The sequence below is a fragment of the Oncorhynchus gorbuscha genome, linkage group LG07 (assembly GCF_021184085.1).
Source record: "Oncorhynchus gorbuscha isolate QuinsamMale2020 ecotype Even-year linkage group LG07, OgorEven_v1.0, whole genome shotgun sequence".
Classification (NCBI taxonomy): Eukaryota; Metazoa; Chordata; class Actinopteri; order Salmoniformes; family Salmonidae; genus Oncorhynchus; species Oncorhynchus gorbuscha.
In genome coordinates, this window is record NC_060179.1 from 23236315 (window position 1) to 23256880 (window position 20566).

At 45.5% G+C, this 20566-nt stretch overlaps 1 protein-coding gene across 8 annotated transcripts in view; it reads right to left on the reverse strand.

The window, feature by feature from the left end:
* The window catches only part of LOC124039665 (microtubule-associated protein 4), an 87236-nt gene extending 70952 nt beyond the window's left edge, over positions 1–16284 (reverse strand). For 7 of the 8 annotated variants that reach the window (XM_046355869.1, XM_046355873.1, XM_046355867.1 and 4 more), the window contains exons 1-2: positions 16098–16284; positions 13914–13970 (exon numbers count right to left, since the gene is read on the reverse strand). In XM_046355869.1, coding sequence (XP_046211825.1) covers positions 13914–13970; positions 16098–16284 — 244 coding nt within the window. The remainder of the gene's footprint in view (positions 1–13913; positions 13971–16097) is intronic. The other variant, XM_046355870.1, reaches the window with a different exon arrangement.
* Between the last annotated feature and the right edge of the window lie 4282 nt (positions 16285–20566).

Consider the following 20566-nt stretch of genomic DNA (forward strand, 5'->3'; position numbering starts at 1 on the left):
GTCTGTCTCACTCTCAGTGTCGCACAGTCTCTGTCTCTCTCAGTCTGTCTGACTCTCAGTCTCGGTCTCGCTCAGTCTCTGTCTTTGTCTCTCAGTCTCTGCCTCTCTCAGTCTCTGTCTGTCTCTTTTACTCTATATCTGTCTCTCTTACTCTCTGCCTGTCTCTCTCAGTCTCTGCCTGTCTCTCTCAGTCTATGTCTGTCTCTCTCAGTCTCTGTCTTTGTCTCTCTCTGTCTTTGTCTCTCTCAGTCTAAGTCTGTCTCTCTCAGTCTAAGTCTGTCTCTTTTACTCTATGTCTGTCTCTCTTACTCTATGCCTGTCTCTCTCAGTCTATGTTTGTCTCTCTCAGTCTATGTTTGTCTCTCTCAGTCTCTCTCAGTCTCTGCCTGTCTCTCTCAGTCTCGCTCAGTCTCTCTCAGTCTCTGCCCGTCTCTCTCAGTCTGTCTCTCTCAGTCTGTCTCTCTCCGTCTCAGTCTGTCTCTCTCCGTCTCAGTCTGTCTCTCTCCGTCTCTGCCTGTCTCTCTCAGTCTCTGCCTGTCTCTCTCAGTCTCTGCCTGTCTCTCTCAGTCTCAGTCTGTCTCTCTCAGTGTCAGTCTGTCTCTCTCAGTCTATGTCTGTCTCTCTCAGTCTCTCTCAGCCTCTCTCAGCCTCTGCCTGTCTCTCTCAGTCTGTCTGTCTCGCTGTCTGTCTGTCTCTCTCAGTCTGTCTGTCTCTCTCAGTCTGTCTGTCTCTCTCAGTCTCTCTTGGTCTCTGTCACGCTCAGTCTGTCTCTCTTTCAGTCTCTGTCTATCTCTCTCGGTCTCTCTCGGTCTTGGTCTCGCTCAGTCTCTCTCGGTCTTGGTCTCGCTCAAGTCTTTCTCGGTCTTGGTCTCTCTCAAGTCTCTCTCGGTCTCAGTCTCTCTCGGTCTTCTCTCGGTCTCGGTCTCTCTCAGTCTGTCTCTCTCAGTCTCCGTCTGTCTCTCTCAGCCTCCGTCTGTCTCTCTCAGCCTCCGTCTGTCTCTCTCAGCCTCCGTCTGTCTCTCTCAGCCTCCGTCTGTCTCTCTCAGCCTCCGTCTGTCTCTCTCAGCCTCCGTCTGTCTCTCTCAGCCTCCGTCTGTCTCTCTCAGCCTCAGTCTGTCTCTCTCAGCCTCAGTCTGTCTCTCTCAGCCTCAGTCTGTCTCTCTCAGCCTCAGTCTGTCTCTCTCAGCCTCAGTCTGTCTCTCTCAGTCTGTCTCACTCTCAGTCTGTCTCACTCTCAGTGTCTCACTCTCAGTGTCTCACTCTCAGTGTCTCACTCTCAGTGTCTCACTCTCAGTGTCTCACAGTCTCTGTCTCTCTCAGTCTGTCTGACTCTCAGTCTGTCTGACTCTCAGTCTGTCTGACTCTCAGTCTGTCTGACTCTCTCAGTCTCTGCCTCTCTCAGTCTCTGCCTCTCTCAGTCTCTGCCTCTCTCAGTCTCTGCCTCTCTCAGTCTCTGCCTCTCTCAGTCTCTGCCTCTCTCAGTCTCTGCCTCTCTCAGTCTCTGCCTCTCTCAGTCTCTGTCTGTCTCTCTTACTCTATGCCTTTCTCTCTCAGTCTCTCTCAGTCTTTGCCAGTCTCTCTCAGTCTCTCAGTCTCTCTCAGTCTCTCTCAGTCTCTGCCTGTCTCTCTCAGTCTCTGCCTGTCTCTCTCAGTCTGTCTCTCTCCGTCTCTGCCTGTCTCTCTCCGTCTCTGCCTGTCTCTCTCCGTCTCTGCCTGTCTCTCTCAGTCTCAGTCTGTCTCTCTCAGTCTCAGTCTGTCTCTCTCAGTCTGTCTGTCTCTCAGTCTATGTCTGTCTCTCTCAGTCTCTGCCTGTCTCTCTCAGTCTGTCTCTCTCCATCTCAGTCTGTCTCTCTCCGTCTCTCTCCGTCTCAGTCTGTCTCTCTCCGTCTCTGCCTGTCTCTCTCAGTCTCTGCCTGTCTCTCTCAGTCTCAGTCTGTCTCTCTCAGTCTCAGTCTGTCTCTCTCAGTCTATGTCTGTCTCTCTCAGTCTCTCTCAGCCTCTCTCAGCCTCTCTCAGTCTATGTCTGTCTCTCTCAGTCTGTCTGTCTCTCTCAGTCTGTGTCTCTCTCAGTCTGTCTGTCTCTCTCAGTCTGTCTGTCTCTCTCTCTCAGTCTGTCTGTCTCTCTCTCTCAGTCTGTCTGTCTCTCTGTCTGTCTGTCTCTCTCAGTCTCTCTTGGTCTCTGTCATCTCTCTCGGTCTCTCTCAGTCTGTCTCTCTTTCAGTCTCTGTCTATCTCTCTCGGTCTTGGTCTCGCTCAGTCTTTTTCGGTCTTGGTCTCTCTCAAGTCTCTCTCGGTCTCAGTCTCTCTCGGTCTTCTCTCGGTCTCGGTCTCTCTCAGTCTGTCTCTCTCAGTCTCCGTCTGTCTCTCTCAGCCTCCGTCTGTCTCTCTCAGCCTCCGTCTGTCTCTCTCAGTCTCAGTCTGTCTCTCTCCGTCTGTCTCTCTCCGTCTCAGTCTGTCTCTGTCCGTCTCTGTCCGTCTCTCTCAGTCTCTGTCTGTCACTCTTGGTCTCTGTCACGCTCAGTCTGTCTCTCAGTCTCTGCCTGTCAAGCTCAGTCTCTGTCAAACTCAGTCTCTCTCAGTCTGTCTCTGTCTATCTCTCTCAGTCTGTCTCTCTTTCAGTCTCTGTCTATCTCTCTCGGTCTCTCTCAGTCTGTCTCTCTTACTCTCAGTCTGTCTCTCTTACTCTATGCCTGTCTCTCTCAGTCTCTGCCTGTCTCTCTCAGTCTATGTCTGTCTCTCTCAGTCTATGTCTGTCTCTCTCAGTCTCTGTCTGTCTCTCTCAGTCTCTGTCTGTCTCTCTCAGTCTGTCTGTCTCTCTCAGTCTGTCTGTCTCTCTTGGTCTCTGTCACGCTCAGTCTGTCTCTCAGTCTCTGCCTCTGTCAAGCTCAGTCTCTCTCAGTCTGTCTCTCTATCTCTCTCAGTCTCTCTCGGTCTCAGTCTCTCTCGGTCTCAGTCTCTCTCAGTCTCAGTCTGTCTCAGTCTCAGTCAGTCTCAGTCTGTCTCAGTCTGTCTCTCTCAGTCTCAGTCTGTCTCTCTCAGTCTCAGTCTGTCTCTCTCAGTCTCAGTCTGTCTCTCTCAGTCTCAGTCTGTCTCTCTCTCAGTCTGTCTCTGTCTGTCTCTCTCCATCTCTGTCTGTCTCTCTCCATCTCTGTCTGTCTCTCTCCATCTCTGTCGGTCTCTCTCCATCTCTGTCGGTCTCTCTCCATCTCTGTCGGTCTCTCTCCATCTCTGTCGGTCTCTCTCCATCTCTGTCGGTCTCTCTCCATCTCTGTCGGTCTCTCTCCATCTCTGTCGGTCTCTCTCCATCTCTGTCGGTCTCTGTCTGTCTCTCTTGGTCTCTGTCAAACTCAGTCTCTCTCAGTCTGTCTCTCTTTCAGTCTCTGTCTATCTCTCTTGTTCTTGGTCTCTCTCAGTCTCTCTCGGTCTGTCTCAGTCTCTCTCGGTCTGTCTCAGTCTCTCTCGGTCTGTCTCAGTCTCTCTCGGTCTGTCTCAGTCTCTCTCGGTCTGTCTCGGTCTCTCTCGGTCTGTCTCGGTCTCTCTCGGTCTGTCTCGGTCTGTCTCGGTCTCTCTCGGTCTGTCTCGGTCTCTCTCGGTCTGTCTCTGTCTGTCTCTGTCTCTGTCGGTCTCTCTCGGTCTCTGTCTCTCTCGGTCTCTGTCTCTCTCGGTCTCTGTCTCTCTCGGTCTCTGTCTCTCTCGGTCTCTGTCTCTCTCGGTCTCAGTCTTTCTGTCAAGCTCTCTTCCTACCTTTCTCCTGGTGGCAGCTCTGTAACTTTGCATTTGAATGAAAGTAAGTATGTATAATGTATAGGTCAAAGTTATCTTTGCCCTCTCTCTTTCCGTCTCGCTCCATGGCAGGGGCAGTCTCCCTCTCACTCTTCCCAGGGATGTGGGTGACACAGCTGGCAGGACCAGGGCTCTGAGGACTCGGAGGCAGGCTCCTGTAGGTCTGTGGAGGGACGGTCCTGTCCTTCCCGCTCTCCTCTGTTCTGCCTCCCCATGAAGCACATCTGATGTGGGGCCATCCAGCCACTGCTGCTACAGCCCCCAGCCGTAAGTAGGCCAACCTGACCCATATAGCTGCAGCTCGAGATCTCCCCCCGGACTGGAGAGACAGAGAGAAGCCTGCCAAGAGGCCACACAGCAGCAGTGCTACCCAGGCCCCCTGTTCCACTCGGAAGAGAACTGGAGAGCACATACACACGAACATCGACACACAGATGCACAGACACACACAGTGCTAACTGCAGTCTAATGGCACAGAGGGGAGAGGAAATAGACAGGATGATCTGAGTAAAGTTAAATGAACGAAGAAGGACAGATCTCTCCTAAGAGTAAAGGCTGTGTTAGACAAGGACATCAAAACAGTAGGAAAAAACAAGTGTCTTTTTGTGGTCGTATCCGTCTGTCTCCTGTCCCTCTTGTGTTGTTAAAGTAGCTTGATTAACGACTCAGGCAAGGGTGTCCTCATTAATTAGTCTAAGAAACATTATTCTTCAGAAACATGACTAAACCAAGCAGAGTACTTCATTGAAGGTAAAACTATTCCCTATCTCAATAAGCTAATGCTATTAACCAAGGTTCTGTTTGTGACCGAGGCAAATGGAGTTTTTAGGTCATATCACCCAGCCCTATCTCAACTTATGGGTGATTCATGATACATGTCTTAATTGTTTAAAAAAAAGTTCAATTAAAGGTCAAATATACTACATTTCAAACAGTCAGCAATAATGTAATGAATTCAGGACTGGTGAAATTATACCTGCCTTCCACAACCATAAGACCCACTAATAATTCAACTAGCTCATCCTGCTTTCCCCCCCAGTAATTACTGATCTGGCTTTGAAGTCTATCAAAATGCACTTTTTGTTCCAAATTGAAACAGAACCATGCATAATGCACATTCACTAAACTGGCCAACTTCTTTTAGCAGGCATTGGAGAAAATGAACACACGTCTGTCTCATAAACAATCTCTCAAGCACAAGCCCACATGCTAGTGAGTAGCCAGCTAATCTTTATATTTCAAGTTCAGCCAACTTGGATCTATTTGCTAGCTAACAGGGTAGAACAGTATAATTGTTATGAACACACCCTTCTGTTCGTCTCCAACTGTTGGAACACATTCTAGCCTGTCCACTTTGTTCACATGTTGAAATCAAGTGGCCTACCGGATTTCTCAGAATAAGATTGAGTTGCCAACTCCTTTATATAATCGTTTTTTATGCTCATTGCACATTTATAAAACACAGACTCGATAGCTAGTATTACAGTCTGAGGCCCAAAATGCATGAAACACAAACTGAGCTTTCGTTTTCCAGAACGAAATGTTCATTGATACCTCTGTTTTGATAGGGGGCTGCTCGTCACGCAGTTTGAGGAGTTGAGACATAAAAAGGGAATAGGTAGAAAAGGTTAACTTCTCCTCTTTTACAGAAATGACTCTGTTGGAACAAACCTCAAACGTAAATAGTGAGTTGAAACTGCTTGTTGTCAGAGAGGAAGAAGTGATTCATATTTGTTGCTGTGAGTGGCCGGGGCTTGATGTGTGTGTGTGTGTGTGTGTGTGTGTGTGTGTGTGTGTGTGTGTGTGTGTGTGTGTGTGTGTGTGTGTGTGTGTGTGTGTGTGTGTGTGTGTGTGTGTGTGTGTGTGTGTGTGTGTGTGTGTGTGTGTGTGTGTGTGTGTGTAAAGGGAAGGCGCAGAGCCGCAGCAGAAGGAGCGAAGGAGTGTGTTCAAACAGTTGGAGATGAACAGAAGGGTGTGTTTATAACGATTCAACTGTTAGCTAGCAAATAGAGCCAAGTTGGCTAGACTTTAAATGGAACGATTGTCTGGCTTAACACTAGCATGTGGGCTTGTGCTTGAGAGATCGTTTATGAGACCTGGGTTCATTTTCTACAATGCCTGCTAAAAGAAGTTGGTCAGACGACACAACATTAAAACAACATTAAAACAAGCGGACATAAACAGTCATAAAACAAAGAAAAAAAACGTCATTCTGGCGATTCAGGCAAATGGAATGTTGTGAAAAAAACATACATTTGAATGAATCAAATGAATTCCATTGAAATCGCCCATCCTTAAAATGGATGGTTCAGACGTTTGTCTGTTAATATGAATAATATATTATACTGTATATTAAGACAGGCTATTTTTTTTAAAAGCCCTGTTTAAGTGTACCAGTTTCGGCCACCAGCAGGCTTCTGAAACAGAGGGTCATGTCTAATGTAAGTTGTAACATGGCAAAAACACACAGCATCGAAAGGTTACTATGGTAAGAATGGTCTTTCAACGCCTTCAGGAAAAAGAGAGTTCGGCGGACTGAATGAACATTTCACGATATCATTTGAAAGGGAAATAAAAAAAGACCGGATCGACAAACATCGAAAAGCACAAAGCAACATTCACAGCATCAACAAGGGGTTAATTGGAGGTTAACTGGTGAAGAAAGAGGAATGCAAAGCCAGGTTGAGGAAGAGTTTATTAGCACAATGTGCAGACAGATGGACAGACTACGACGGGCGGACAGTCTAGAAAAAGAGCGCTGTACACAGATGCGCTATCCAGTAGAGGGGGAGGCTTGATATCAACCACACGAAGAGTCCTCAAAATCAAGGGGACGACTTTCTCAGAACAGCAAAGCCACCGGGGAAAAGAGGTTGGTAAACCTCGCAAATATGTTTAAGTCATCCTTAACTTTCACTTGACTTACTTTAAACTGAACTGAAACAAATGACAGATGAATGAGAAAGCGTGCAAACTTTCACGTCCAGTGGCATGTGTTAAAAAGTAGTGTGTTAGAGAGAAATGTGACTTTCAGAAACAGCCCAGACTTTTAGGACAGAGACAACCGTACATCGGAGATAGAAGCAGCGTGAGTTTGGTGTTAGGAGAGCAGGCTGGCAGAGCTGTCCCAGTAAGAGACAAGGTGCTGACGGGAGGAGAGCGGCTGGCAGTGGTACTGTGGGTCAAATCAAATCAAAGTTTGTGTGTGTGTGTGTGTGTGTGTGTGTGTGTGTGTGTGTGTGTGTGTGTGTGTGTGTGTGTGTGTGTGTGTGTGTGTGTGTGTGTGTGTGTGTGTGTGTGTGTGTGTGTGTGTGTGTGTGTGTGTGTGTGTGGAGATGAACTTGTCAACTGAAGAGCAAGATAATTGAAAGAGAGAGAGGGAGAGCGAGAGAATTGAAAGAGAGAGAGGGAGAGCGAGCGAGATAATTGAAAGAGAGAGAGAACGAGAGAATTGAAAGAGAGAGAGAGGGAGAGCGAGAGAATTGAAAGAGCGAGAGAAGGAGAGCGAGAGAATTGAAAGAGAGAGAGGGAGAGCGAGATAATTGAAAGAGAGAGAGAGGGAGAGAATTGAAAGAGAGAGAGAGCGAGATAATTGAAAGAGCGAGAGAGGGAGAGCGAGAGAATTGAAAGAGAGAGAGGGAGAGCGAGATAATTGAAAGAGAGAGAGAAAGGAGAAAGAGAGAGAGAATAATGAAAGAGAGAGAGAGGAATTGAAAGAGAAAGCGAGAGAATAATTGAAAGAGAGAGAGGGAGAGCGAGAAAGAAGAGGGAGAGAGAAAGAGCGAGAGAATTGAAAGAGAGAGAGAGGGAAAGCGAGAGAATCGAAAGAAAGAGAGAGCGAGAGAATTGAGAGAGAGAGAGCAAGAGAATTGAAAGAGAGAGGGAGAGCGAGATAATTGAAAGAGAGAGAGGAGAGAATTGAAAGAGAGAGAGCGAGATAATTGAAAGAGAGAGAGGGAGAGCGAGATATGGATATGAGAAGAGGACAGGGTGACAGACAGGAGTGTTTGTGAAGGTACTCCGTCATCATGACCAGCCATATTAACAGTACTCTCACCTATAACACTCATCTTGGGCCCTAGAAAATTTACGATGCGGAGGACGCGGACGGAATCACGGAATCCGGCCGTTAAAGCGGTATTCAACAATATTCTAGAATGTCTTGGACTTAATAGGGGATCGACTAAATGTACTGAAAATGTATTCATTTGCTCAAGTTCATCATGACACGAACAGAATGCATCAGTGATTCGTATATTTCCTGCAACTTTCTGCGGAGGCAACGAGAACTCCTGGTCTGTGGATGAGCGGTGCGTGTGGCCTTAGCGATGATGCTAATGAAAACCGTCTGGTACATGGAAAGACTCCCAATACATTTCTCGTTGAAATGTTAACTACAAAGTAAACTGTGCTTGCCTGGCAGAATGATATCATGATTATTCACATCATTCAAGTGTGTTTTGTTTTGACTGATAAACAACAGCCTGTTGCTAGTTGCACACTAGAATTAAAAGGGTAATTACACCCAAAAATCGAGATTTCTACATTTGCCCAGACCTCAAAAGTGGTCTCCTGATTGTGGTTTAAACATTCTTGTTAAAACATGGACTTAAAACATCCAATTCAGTTGTTTTTCTATTTAAAAAAGTGTGATTTTGAAATCGAAAACCTGAAAGAAAGAAAAACTGGGGGAAATGGAAACCTGGAAAAACAAAACGGAGAAAAATCAGACAACCAACAAAAAATGTATAGGACCCTACTCATACTCTGGTTGGAGTGTAGAGTACTTCAAAGCATCTGTGTGTGTGTGTGTGTGTGTTCATTGTGTGGATGAGTCTGTACCTGCATAGCTACTGTGTGCTTGTGTGCTTGATAATCTGTGTAGGTGAAGGCTTATTTCTGCTCATTTAGTCCTCTAGGCTCGGAGTAGGAGAGAGAGTAGACTTGTGCTGGCGGCAGTGGAGCACCCTAACCCCCATATTCTGACGGAAGGCTGGCGAGAGTCAGGAGAGGCTCCACAACGTTTCCTACAGAGGTCTCCAGGCTGATGGGCATTGCGGTGGTGGTGGTGTGGTTGTTATAGGGGGGGGGGGGTACTGAGGTGGGAGAGGAGAGGTGCAGAGAAGCAGAAGCACTGGTGACACTCAGGCGGTGGCTTGTTCTAGTCCTCTGAAGCTTGGGTTGGGGAAGGACAAGAGAGAGGAGAGTTGAGGGAAGAGAGGAAGAAAAGGAGGATGAGAGAAGAGAGACACACTCAGACAGAGAGATGAATAGTAGATAGGAGGTAGAGTGAGATGGAGAGATAAGAGTATGAATAGGAGTGGGGGACATGGTGGGTGAGAGGGGCGATAGGGAAGAGAACAACAGTGCTGGTTAGTAAAGTGATCACAACAGAACCAGTTCCGCCAACTACAACACCTGCCTACTCCAAGCATTTGCCCATGCAGTGGCATACCTACATGCATCACAGCCAGTGGCATACCTACATGCATCTCAGCCAGTGGTATCATGCAGTACAAACACAAACACACACACTCATTCTCATGGCTCCCAAACGTAGCTTACCGTCTCTGCATTTACCTTACGTCTCAATTCTCTGACCTAGTTACTACTTATACCTCCTGCCTCTACTCTACTCTACTCTACTCTACTCTACTCTACTCTACTCTACTCTACTCTACTCTACTCTACTCTACTCTACTCTACTCTACTCTACTCTACTCTACTCTACTCTACTCTACTCTACTCTACTCTACTCTACTCTACAAAAGGCTACTTTTGATAATGATAAATGGAATCAATGTACCCAGCAAAGACCAGATGCTACGTGCAAGTAGCCTAGCACAATTGCATCACCAGTAGGTGGCTATTATCTATACAGTGCCTTGCGAAAGTATTCGGCCCCCTTGAACTTTGCGACCTTTTGCCACATTTCAGGCTTCAAACATAAAGATATAAAACTGTATTCTTTTGTGAAGAATCAACAACAAGTGGGACACAAAGTTTTAGATGCACTGAAGTGGAATGTCATAAGGTGAATGCATTTATTGGATATTTCAAACTTAAATTAAATGTAACAAATCAAAAACTTTATTGAAAAATTGAAAAATTGGCGTGCAAAATTATTCAGCCCCCTTAAGTTAATACTTTGTAGCGCCACCTTTTGCTGCGATTACAGCTGTAAATCGCTTGGGGTATGTCTCTATCAGTTTTGCACATCGAGAGACTGAAATGTTTTCCCATTCCTCCTTGCAAAACAGCTTGAGCTCAGTGAGGTTGGATGGAGAGCATTTGTGAACAGCAGTTTTCAGTTCTTTCCACAGATTCTTGATTGGATTCAGGTCTGGACTTTGACTTGGCCATTCTAACACCTGGATGTTTATTTTTGAACCATTCCATTGTAGATTTTGCTTTATGTTTTGGATCATTGTCTTGTTGGAAGACAAATCTCCGTCCCAGTCTCAGGTCTTTTGCAGACTCCATCAGGTTTTCTTCCAGAATGGTCCTGTATTTGGCTCCATCCATCTTCCCATCAATTTTAACCATCTTCCCTGTTCCTGCTGAAGAAAAGCAGGCCCAATCCATGATGCTGCCACCACCATGTTTGACAGTGGGGATAGTGTGTTCAGGGTGATGAGCTGTGTTGCTTTTACGCCAAACATAACGTTTTGCATTGTTGCCAAAATTTTCAATTTTGGTTTCATCTGACCAGAGCACCTTCTTCCACATGTTTGTTGTGTCTCCCAGGTGGCTTGTGGCAAACTTTAAACAACACTTTTTATGGATATCTTTAAGAAATGTCTTTCTTCTTGCCACTATTCCATAAAGGCCAGATTTGTGCAATATACGACGGATTGTTGTCCTATGGACAGAGTCTCCCACCTCAGCTGTAGATCTCTGCAGTTCATCCAGAGTGATCATGGGCCTCTTGGCTGCATCTCTGATCAGTCTTCTCCTTGTATGAGCTGAACGTTTAGAGGGACGGCCAGGTCTTGGTAGATTTGCAGTGGTCTGATACACCTTCTTACACTTATGTTTGAAGCCTGAAATAAGGCAAAAGGTCGCAAAGTTCAAGGGGGCCGAATACTTTCGCAAGGCACTGTATATAAAACACATCTTAATCTCCTACTATCAATGGGTAGACGTTATTTCATTTAGACATATCTTAATCTCCTACTATCAATGGGTAGACGTTATTTCATTTAGACATGTCTTAATCTCCTACTATCAATGGGTAGACGTTATTTCATATAAACATGTCTTAATCTCCTACTATCAATGGGTAGACGTTATTTCATTTAGACATGTCTTAATCTCCTACTATCAATGGGTAGACGTTATTTCATATAAACACATCTTAATCTCCTACTATCAATGGGTAGACGTTATTTCATTTAGACATATCTTCTATTTACGCAACATCGCTATGATATAGCTTATGACATCCTCTTGTGTCCTACAGTTGATTTGAGGCAAATCAAGAGTCAGACAGGATTAAGTGAATACAGGCTCCAAGTCTGGACTGAAGCCTGGTCTGGAAGTCCAGAATACATCCTCCCTGAGAGCACCCCTGTCCCACAGCATATCCCTGCCACACACACATACTGCCCCCACACACTCAGACACCGTTTGTAACCGCAGTGACTGAGGGTGACCGAGGCATGCAAACAGATCGGGGGACAGAGACAGACAGACGTACAGAGGTCATGCCAACCCAGACGACCGCCCGCAGTCCTGCTCCCCAGTAACACGGTCAGATGGGCAAGGCAGGCGGGCACTATGACATGCTGGGCACAGCCACACTGCCAACGGGCACAAGCTCTCTAGTCTTATTCAACTCAACCTGGGCTGAAGGGAGAGAGAGTCGGACTATACTTGTGTGGTAAGTATGTGTTGGTGTAACAGAGCATGGGTGCATCACACTAACTATTTCCTCCATGCAATTTCAACCTCATCAAGGTCATGCACAGTATTTCAAGAAAGGGTCATGTGGTGGATTGGAATTGTCAGAATGGCAAAGGAATTAGACTGAGCAAATGGAAGCAAAGAAAGAAAAGGAGTGTACAAAGCACACAGACACACACAGACAGACAGACAGACAGACACACACACACACACACACACACACACACAGACACAGACACAGACACAGACACAGACACAGACACAGACACAGACACAGACACAGACACACACACACACACACACACACACACACACACACACACACACACACACACACACACACACACACACACACACACACACACACACACAGACACACACACAGACACACACACACACAGACACACACACACAGACACACACACGCGCACACACACAGACACACACACACACACAGACACGCACACACGCACACGCACACACACACACACATGCACACACACACACAGACACACACACACAGACACATACAAAGTGGAATTCCCCTTAGTCTGCTGAATTGTATTGAAATATATGCAGACGTCCTACGGCACACGTTTGTCTGTTAGTGGGTAATTAAAAGGGCCGTTCAATAGGAGATGGCATAAAGGCAGAGCAGAGTTCATTTCATCCCTCCAGTGCTGCAGTTAGTTAATTACCTCAGAGGCGACAGGCAATAATGAAGTTTCCATCAGATAGGCAGAACACTCTGATAAAGACTGAACAGCTAGTCACACAGAACACCTCCCTTTAGATGGAAGGACGAGAGTAGACAGCACTTCCACGGCAGCTCTTGAGAGTGTTCACAGAACATGAGTGTTCACAGAAACACCTTCTTTCTTGTCCCTTCAAGGTTCTTATGCACAATTCAGGAGATTCTGTAACTTCTATAGAGTTCCTGTGAACAGTAGTAATGGCTATTCAGCCTCTCGGATACAGGTGAGAGAGAAGAGCAAGGTAAAGATGAACCTCGCTATAAATAGGAAATGAAAGACAGAATAACGGCCTTGTACCTTTACAGTGTGTGACACGATGCCGTTGAACCTCAAAAAGGTCCAACCAATATATAACTAACCTTACACATCCTGGACTACCAATATATAACTAACCTTACACATCCTGGACTACCAATATATAACTAACCTTACACATCCTGGACTAGCAATATATAACAAACCTTACACATCCTGGACTAGCAATATATAACTAACCTTACACATCCTATACAACCAATATATAACTACCAATATATAACTAACCTTACACATCCTGGACTACCAATATATAACTAACCTTACACATCCTGGACTACCAATATATAACTAACCTTACACATCCTGGACTACCAATATATAACTAACCTTACACATCCTGGACTAGCAATATATAACAAATCTTACACATCCAGGACTACCAATATATAACTAACCTTACACATCCTGGACTACCAATATATAACTAACCTTACACATCCTGGACTACCAATATATAACTAACCTTACACATCCTGTACTACAAATATATAACTAACCTTACACATCCTGGACTAGCAATATATAACAAACCTTACACATCCTATACAACCAATATATAACTACCAATATATAACTAACCTTACACATCCTGGACTACCAATATATAACTAACCTTACACATCCTGGACTACCAATATATAACAAACCTTACACATCCTATACAACCAATATATAACTACCAATATATAACTAACCTTACACATCCTGGACTACCAATATATAACTAACCTTACACATCCTATACAACCAATATATAACTACCAATATATAACTAACCTTACACATCCTGGACTACCAATATATAACTAACCTTACACATCCCAGACTACCAATATATAACTAATCTTACACATCCTGGACTACCATTATATAACTAACCTTACACATCCTGGACTAGCAATATATAACTAACCTTACACATCCTGCCCTGAAATTCCTTGGTTGACTATACAAGTAAGAATGGAGCCAACCCAACCACACACAGTCAAAACACTCAAAAAGAGAAATAACTCAAGCAAATGACGAGGACACAGGAAGTGGGAAGTAAAGGACCAGAAAGAGGCGTGACGAACGAAGGTGCATGAGAATGATCAGGTGGTACGTTCAGAGTGGCCGGGGACATAGTGGAAAATTCTGGGAATCAACTCTTACCAGGTTTTTGTGCCCCTTGGGCGTCCTGCTCACCATTCTCCAACACAGAGTCGGCATCTGCACACACACACACACACACACACACACACACACACACACACACACACACACACACACACACACACACACACACACACACACACACACACACACACACACACACACACACACACACACACACACACACACACACACACACACACACACACACACACACACACACACACACCAACAAGGCGTGTTGGTGCGTCAGCTGGAACCAACACTTCATTTCTGCCTAAGGTACTTCTGAAGTTGACCATCATGGAAAACTGCCCACACACAGTCTGCAACTCTGGACAGACTGTCTGGACAAGAGACGTGGCCTACAGCTGAGTCACAGTCTGCTGGACCCACACACAAACACTCCACTAAAATCAGGCCGCAGTCGCTGGAGTGACACACCGTCAGACCCAAAATGGCAGGCCTTGTCCAGCACTGTCTGGCTTCATCAGTCTCTTATCTGGAGCTGCTTACATAAGGCCATGTAACGTCACACACTCGCTTCTTCTCACTTTTAGGATTATAGTTTGCCTACACCGTTGGGCCTAGTTACGTGCCTAATTATGGCAGCCCTTCCCAGAAACCACGGAGGTCTGAATTAAAGTGAGATTAGACGTTGGCAGCTATCCGCACATTCAATACCATGGATTAAAGGTGGTATCGGTTGGGTGTAGATGGTGAAGCCCATACGCTAAGGACTAATCCTGGGGTTCATTTCATTAGAACATGCATGATCTGCTCATACAGCATGTGAAACTCTAAGACGCCACCTATTGTTCGTTTAACCGTCATTCATCCGGGTTAGTCTCATTGAGATCAAATAGGTTTTTCAAGGGATACCTGATCCAACCAAGACAACAGCAGCAGGGAAAATGTTTCAGACAAATATCAGACATAACAATTTACAGACTTGGACACACCATAATCAAATTATAGACAGACACACACATACAGTACAATTACAGAAACATACATGGGTCATAGATATACACCCATGTTCGTGTGTGGCGTGGGGGTAATGTGAAAGAAGATTTGTAGAGCTCTCTTTCTTTCTTTCTTTATCTCGCTCATCTCTCCCAGGAAGGAAGAATAGATGGAAGGAAGTCATTGATGGAGATGGGAACAATAAAAGCCAAGCACATTACCCTGAGAGAAAAGTGAGTCTTCCACATCACCCTGCATTACCCTGAGAGAAGAGTGAGTCTTCCGCATAACCCTGAGAGAAGAGTGTGAGTCTTTCACGTCACCCTGCACTACCCTGAGTGTTACACATCACCCTGCATTACCCTGAGAGAAGAGTGAGTCTTACACATAACCCTGCATTACCCAGAGAGAAGTGTGAGTCTTACACGTCACCCTGCATTACTCTGAGAGAAGTGTGAGTCTTACACATCTCCCTGCATTACCCTGAGAGAAGAGTGAGTCTTACACATCACCCTGCATTACCCAGAGAGAAGAGTGAGTCTTACACATCACCCTGCACTGCCCTGAGTCTTACACATCACCCTGCATTACCCTGAGAGAAGAGTGAGTCTTACATCACTCTGCATTACCCAGAGAGAAGAGTGAGTCTTACACATCACCCTGCACTGCCCTGAGTCTTACACATCACCCTGCATTACCCTGAGAGAAGAGTGAGTCTTACATCACCCTGCATTACCCTGAGAGAAGAGTGAGTCTTACATCACCCTGCATTACCCAGTGAGAAGAGTGAGTCTTACACGTCACCCTGCATTACTCTTAGAGAAGAGTGGGTCTTACACATCACCCTGCTTTACCCAGAGAAGAGTGAGTCTTACACATCACCCTGCATTACCCTGAGAGAAGAGTGAGTCTTACACATCACCCTGCATTGCCCTGAGAGTCTTACACATCCCTTCACTAAGCATTGCCCCCTGGTTAGGATGGATGTACAGTGATAAGCCCAGTGGTGCATCCGTCTGAGGTTATCCACTGTAGGTTAATAAGTCTACATATGGCAGGTGTTCATTCATATTCCCATTGTCATCGATCAATCGATCAACCAACCCCTTTTGCTCACCTTCACTTATGACCTATGATTGTGTTAGTGACTGAGCTCAATGACCTCCCTCCTTCCCGTTCCCCTCATCCCCCTAACCCCGTCCCCTCCAGTCAGCTCACCTGCCCTGTTCCCGTCATTGTCCAGCAGGGGGATGTAGTCCGTCTTGCCCACAGTCTCGCCCACCTGGTCGTCAAAGGCCTCGGCCTCCAGCTGGGCCACAAAGTCCCTCTCCACCAGGTCCTCTGGGCCAGCCTGGGGCACACTGTCCATCAGAGCATCGCTCAGGCTCAGGTCCAGCTCTGCCATGGTTCTGAGGGGGGAGACAGAGACAAGCAGTGGTGTAAGGTTAGAATTCAAATGGGATCCAGGAAGGACAGTTTAGGATGGATGAAACATTTGACAAATGCCAAAGTATATACCGCAGGAGAAACATGCACACACACATATAATATACACACACACAGATTACACATACAGTTTGAGGTAATAAAATAGTTACAATAGTTATCATTTCTTACATCAGTGTGTTACATTTTAACTGTACCAACAAGTCATGTATGATACTTAGAAGATGCATCATTCATGAATTCTCCCAACCAGAATCAGACAGAGCCAGCAAGCAGGCCTCCTGAGGTTCCAGCTGTCTCTCTATCTAACCTGCCTGTAATGTAATGTCCTTCTGGGCCACAAGGCCTCTCTGCTAGGCCCACACAAACCCAATAATCTGGGACATCCACGGATGTTCCCAATAAGAGGACAGCACACTCTAGGCTGCTGTAGCACTAGGGCAAGTATACATACAGACAGAGACAGAGAGAGAGAGAGAGACAGAGAGACAGAGAGACAGAGAGAGAGAGAGAGAGAGAGAGAGAGAGAGAGAGAGAGAGAGAGAGAGAGAGAGAGAGAGAGAGAGAGAGAGAGACTCAGGGGAAAGGCCGGCTGCTGATCAGGTTTGAGAGAAAGACCCAGCTCTAGGGTCATCTGACCACGGAAGCTGCGAGAATCTGCAGAGTCATATGGTGTCATCTTTCACCAACGTCAAAGGGAGGGGTAATGACAGGTTATAATCCTGATCAGTCCCCCAGTCCCCTATCCCTCTCTCTCTCTCTCTCGCTTTCACGCTCTCTTTCTCCATTTTCATTTCCCCACAGGCTAAGCCTTACCATTCCCTCAGTCATTCCTCCTCTCCGTTCCCCTCCCACGCTCTCCTATAATCTCTCCTCCATTCTTCCCTTTTTACTCCAACCCCTCCTCCCTCTGCCTTCCTCAATCAGGGAGATTAGAATAGCATTTGCCAATGGTGTATCAGAAAGAGGGATTAGGGTTAGAGCAGAGCAGCACACGCTCCAGCAAAACCTCCCTCCCTCCCAGCCATAACACACATCCTGGGCAGTGAGGGCATCTAACCTGGCCTGCACCACTCTCCATCTCTCTTCATCCCTCTCTTTTAAATCCGTCTCTGCATCTTTCCTTCTCTGCACACTTTGAAATTGTGGACGTACATAAAAAAGAGTTGAAGTGACCAGCCAGTGCACTTGTACAGTGTGAAGTGACAGAGCTCATTGTAGAGCTACTGTCTGTATGGTGGGGCCCTCTCACTCTCACTGTCTCTCTCTCTTTTCACAGAGCTGTCTGTGTGTATATACAGCATAACACGTCAGGAGCTCCATCTACTGGACAGTCTGGGTGGTGACAATGCCTATAGGCTTCCGAAATGCTTCGTTTCGGCTGGTGCCTCCCTTAAAAGCGGCAATAGTACTGTTTGTCCATCCTGAGATGCCGTAGCCAGTATACACTTCCTCAAAATAGTCAAAATTAATTTAAGAAATCTGTCATTCATTTTTGATGTTTTTGCTGAGTAGATCTTAGTCGTGCAATTTTAAATCTAACTAAATTGTTTGGGGCAGTATTTCTCAAGTTAAATAATGTGCATGAAAACGAGTCATCTATCGTTGAATGACAACAAACATTTCATTGATGAATCCTTATTGTTGACTAATGACCGAAGAAGGGGTTTAGACCTTGGCTCCAAACTTCAGCTCGCCTCCCGAAGAAAACATTTGTGCACGAACAGCTAAAAAACACTTGCCGAAAAACTGCTCAAAATTCCATCCTAATATACGCAAAGTGTTTCGGATGGGAAGCGTGCAGACGCTTTAACACATTATAGGTTCCAACTTTTCAGTGACATTTCATTTGATAGCCCAGTCAATGGTATAACGTCGAGTCAATGGCAGATTGCTATAGTATAGAGGCGCAGAACTGGTTTTAAAGTGTGACTTTACCGTGTCTGGTTTTACATATGGGCAATTCCACGGTAACGGAATTACACTTAGACTCAGATTTTTCACTGTAAAATGTATTCCAAAAAAAAGCCATTGATTTCAAAGTTTAACAAACCATACAACTCTATGCACAAGGACTACTTTTAACAGTGCAGACGCAAAGTTTGGTAACAGAATGATGGCATCAACAGCACAAACCGTCATTCTGTGACCAAACTTTGAGTTCTTTAAGTAAATGTGTTTTTGTCAAATTCTCTGTGTAAATTGTTAAAAGTAGTCCTTGTGGGGGCCTCCTGAGCGGCGCAGCGGTCTAAGGCATTGCATTGTTGCAGCATCACTACAGCCTGGGGTTCGATTCGGGCCGTGACCGGGAGTCTCATAGGGCCGTGCACAATTGACCCAGCGTCGTCCGGATTAGGGGAGGGTTTGGCTGCAAGGGCTTTACTTGGCTCATCGTGCTCTAGCAACTCCTTGTGGCGGGCCGGGTGCCTGCAGGCCGACATCAGTCATCAGTTGAACGGTGTTTCCTCCGACACATTGGTGCAGCCGGCTTCCGTGTTAAGCGAGCGGGTGTTGAGAAGCGTGTTTTGGCGGGTCGTGTTTCGGAGGACACATGACTCGACCTTCGCCTATCCGGAGCCTGTTGGGGAGTTGCAGCGATGAGACAAGATTGTAAAAGCGAAATTGGGGAGAAAAAGGGGGTACATTTTCATTTTTTAAATGTATTTTAAAAGTAGCAGTCCTTGGACTTAGACTTGTATGGTTTGTTCAACTTTGAAATCAATGGATTTTGATTGGAATGCATTTTAAAGTGACACAATCTGAGTGTTAGTGTAATACCGTTACTGTGGAATTGCCCATATGTGTTGTACTGTAAACTTTATTTCCTTATGGGGTTATGAAGACCGACTCAAACCTGAACATTCATAATACAGTGTAAGACTCAAACGTCTACATGGGGGTTTCCTGTAAGCAGCAGTAGTATACAGGCAATTCCACGGCAACAGAGTGATGCCAAACAAAAACCAATGATTGTATAGTAAAAAAAAAACATATGTACAAGGACGACTTTTACCAATTTCCACTGAACATTTTACCTGAAGAACAGTGCAGATGCAAAGGTAGATATTTTTTTTATTTAACCTGACAAGTCAGGTAACAACAAATTCTTATTTACAATAAATGTTGTTGAAACTGAATTGGCTAAATTGCTAGAGCTCCAAGAAAACAATCCAAAGGTTGCTGCTGCATTTTTGGCTCAGATTCTACCATTAACCCCTTGAATACAATTTGGTGTGGCCACTCGGAAACCATATTGTTTCAACAAAGGAAGGAAACCAAAGGAAAGCCAGGCTTTCTATTGTGCGGTCTGACCAACAAATGGCCCACGGGACGTCTAGTACTGATTGGGCAGTGTGTGTGTGTGTGTGTGTGTGCGTGTGTGTCCGCTGGATGACATAAGGCCATAGAGAAGGTTCATCCTCTCTATTCTGCTGCAACAGATCAATATTGTAGCCGACAGCACACGTAGGTGAATCAAAGGTATTTTTAATTGAATATTTAAATTGTCGCTGCATGTCTAATAAATCACTGTGTGTGTTTATTTCATGAAAATAACTAAAAATATATTTTTGGTATCATTTATTTTCCTGAGCCTCCTTTTGCCATTGAAATGCTCAGTCTGATCATGTGGGTGTGTTGATATAAATGTAAATATATTTACATACACAGCCCTGATTGGCGGATAAGATCGTATAGACCCCACATGTTAAACTCCGGACCTTAAAGCAAGTGCCACTCCTTTAAAAAAATATATTTCCCTCTAATCAGGGACTGATTTAGACCTGGGACGCCAGGTGGGTGCAATGAATTATCAGGTAGAACAGAAAACCAGCGGGCTCCAGACCTCGTAGGGTCGGAGTTGAATACCCCTGGTCTAGACTCTACCCAGCTAACCCCTTCAAAGTAGGAGGATATATTTAAGCAATAACGCCCGAAGAGGTGTGGTATTCGGCCAATATACCACGGCTAAGGGGTGTTCTTACGCACAACGCAACGCGGAGTACCTGGATACAACCCTTAGCCATGGTATATTGGCCATATACCACAAACCCAGACGTGCCTTATTGCTATTATAAACTGGTTAGTAAAAAAAATGAATTGGGTCATGCCCATGGTATACGGTCTGATATTCCACGGCTTTCAGTCAATCAGCATGCAGGGCTCAATCCACCCTGTTTAGAAATGCAAATAAAAGATGACTTGTCATTGGTCAGAATAATCAGATCAGATTGTGATGTCAT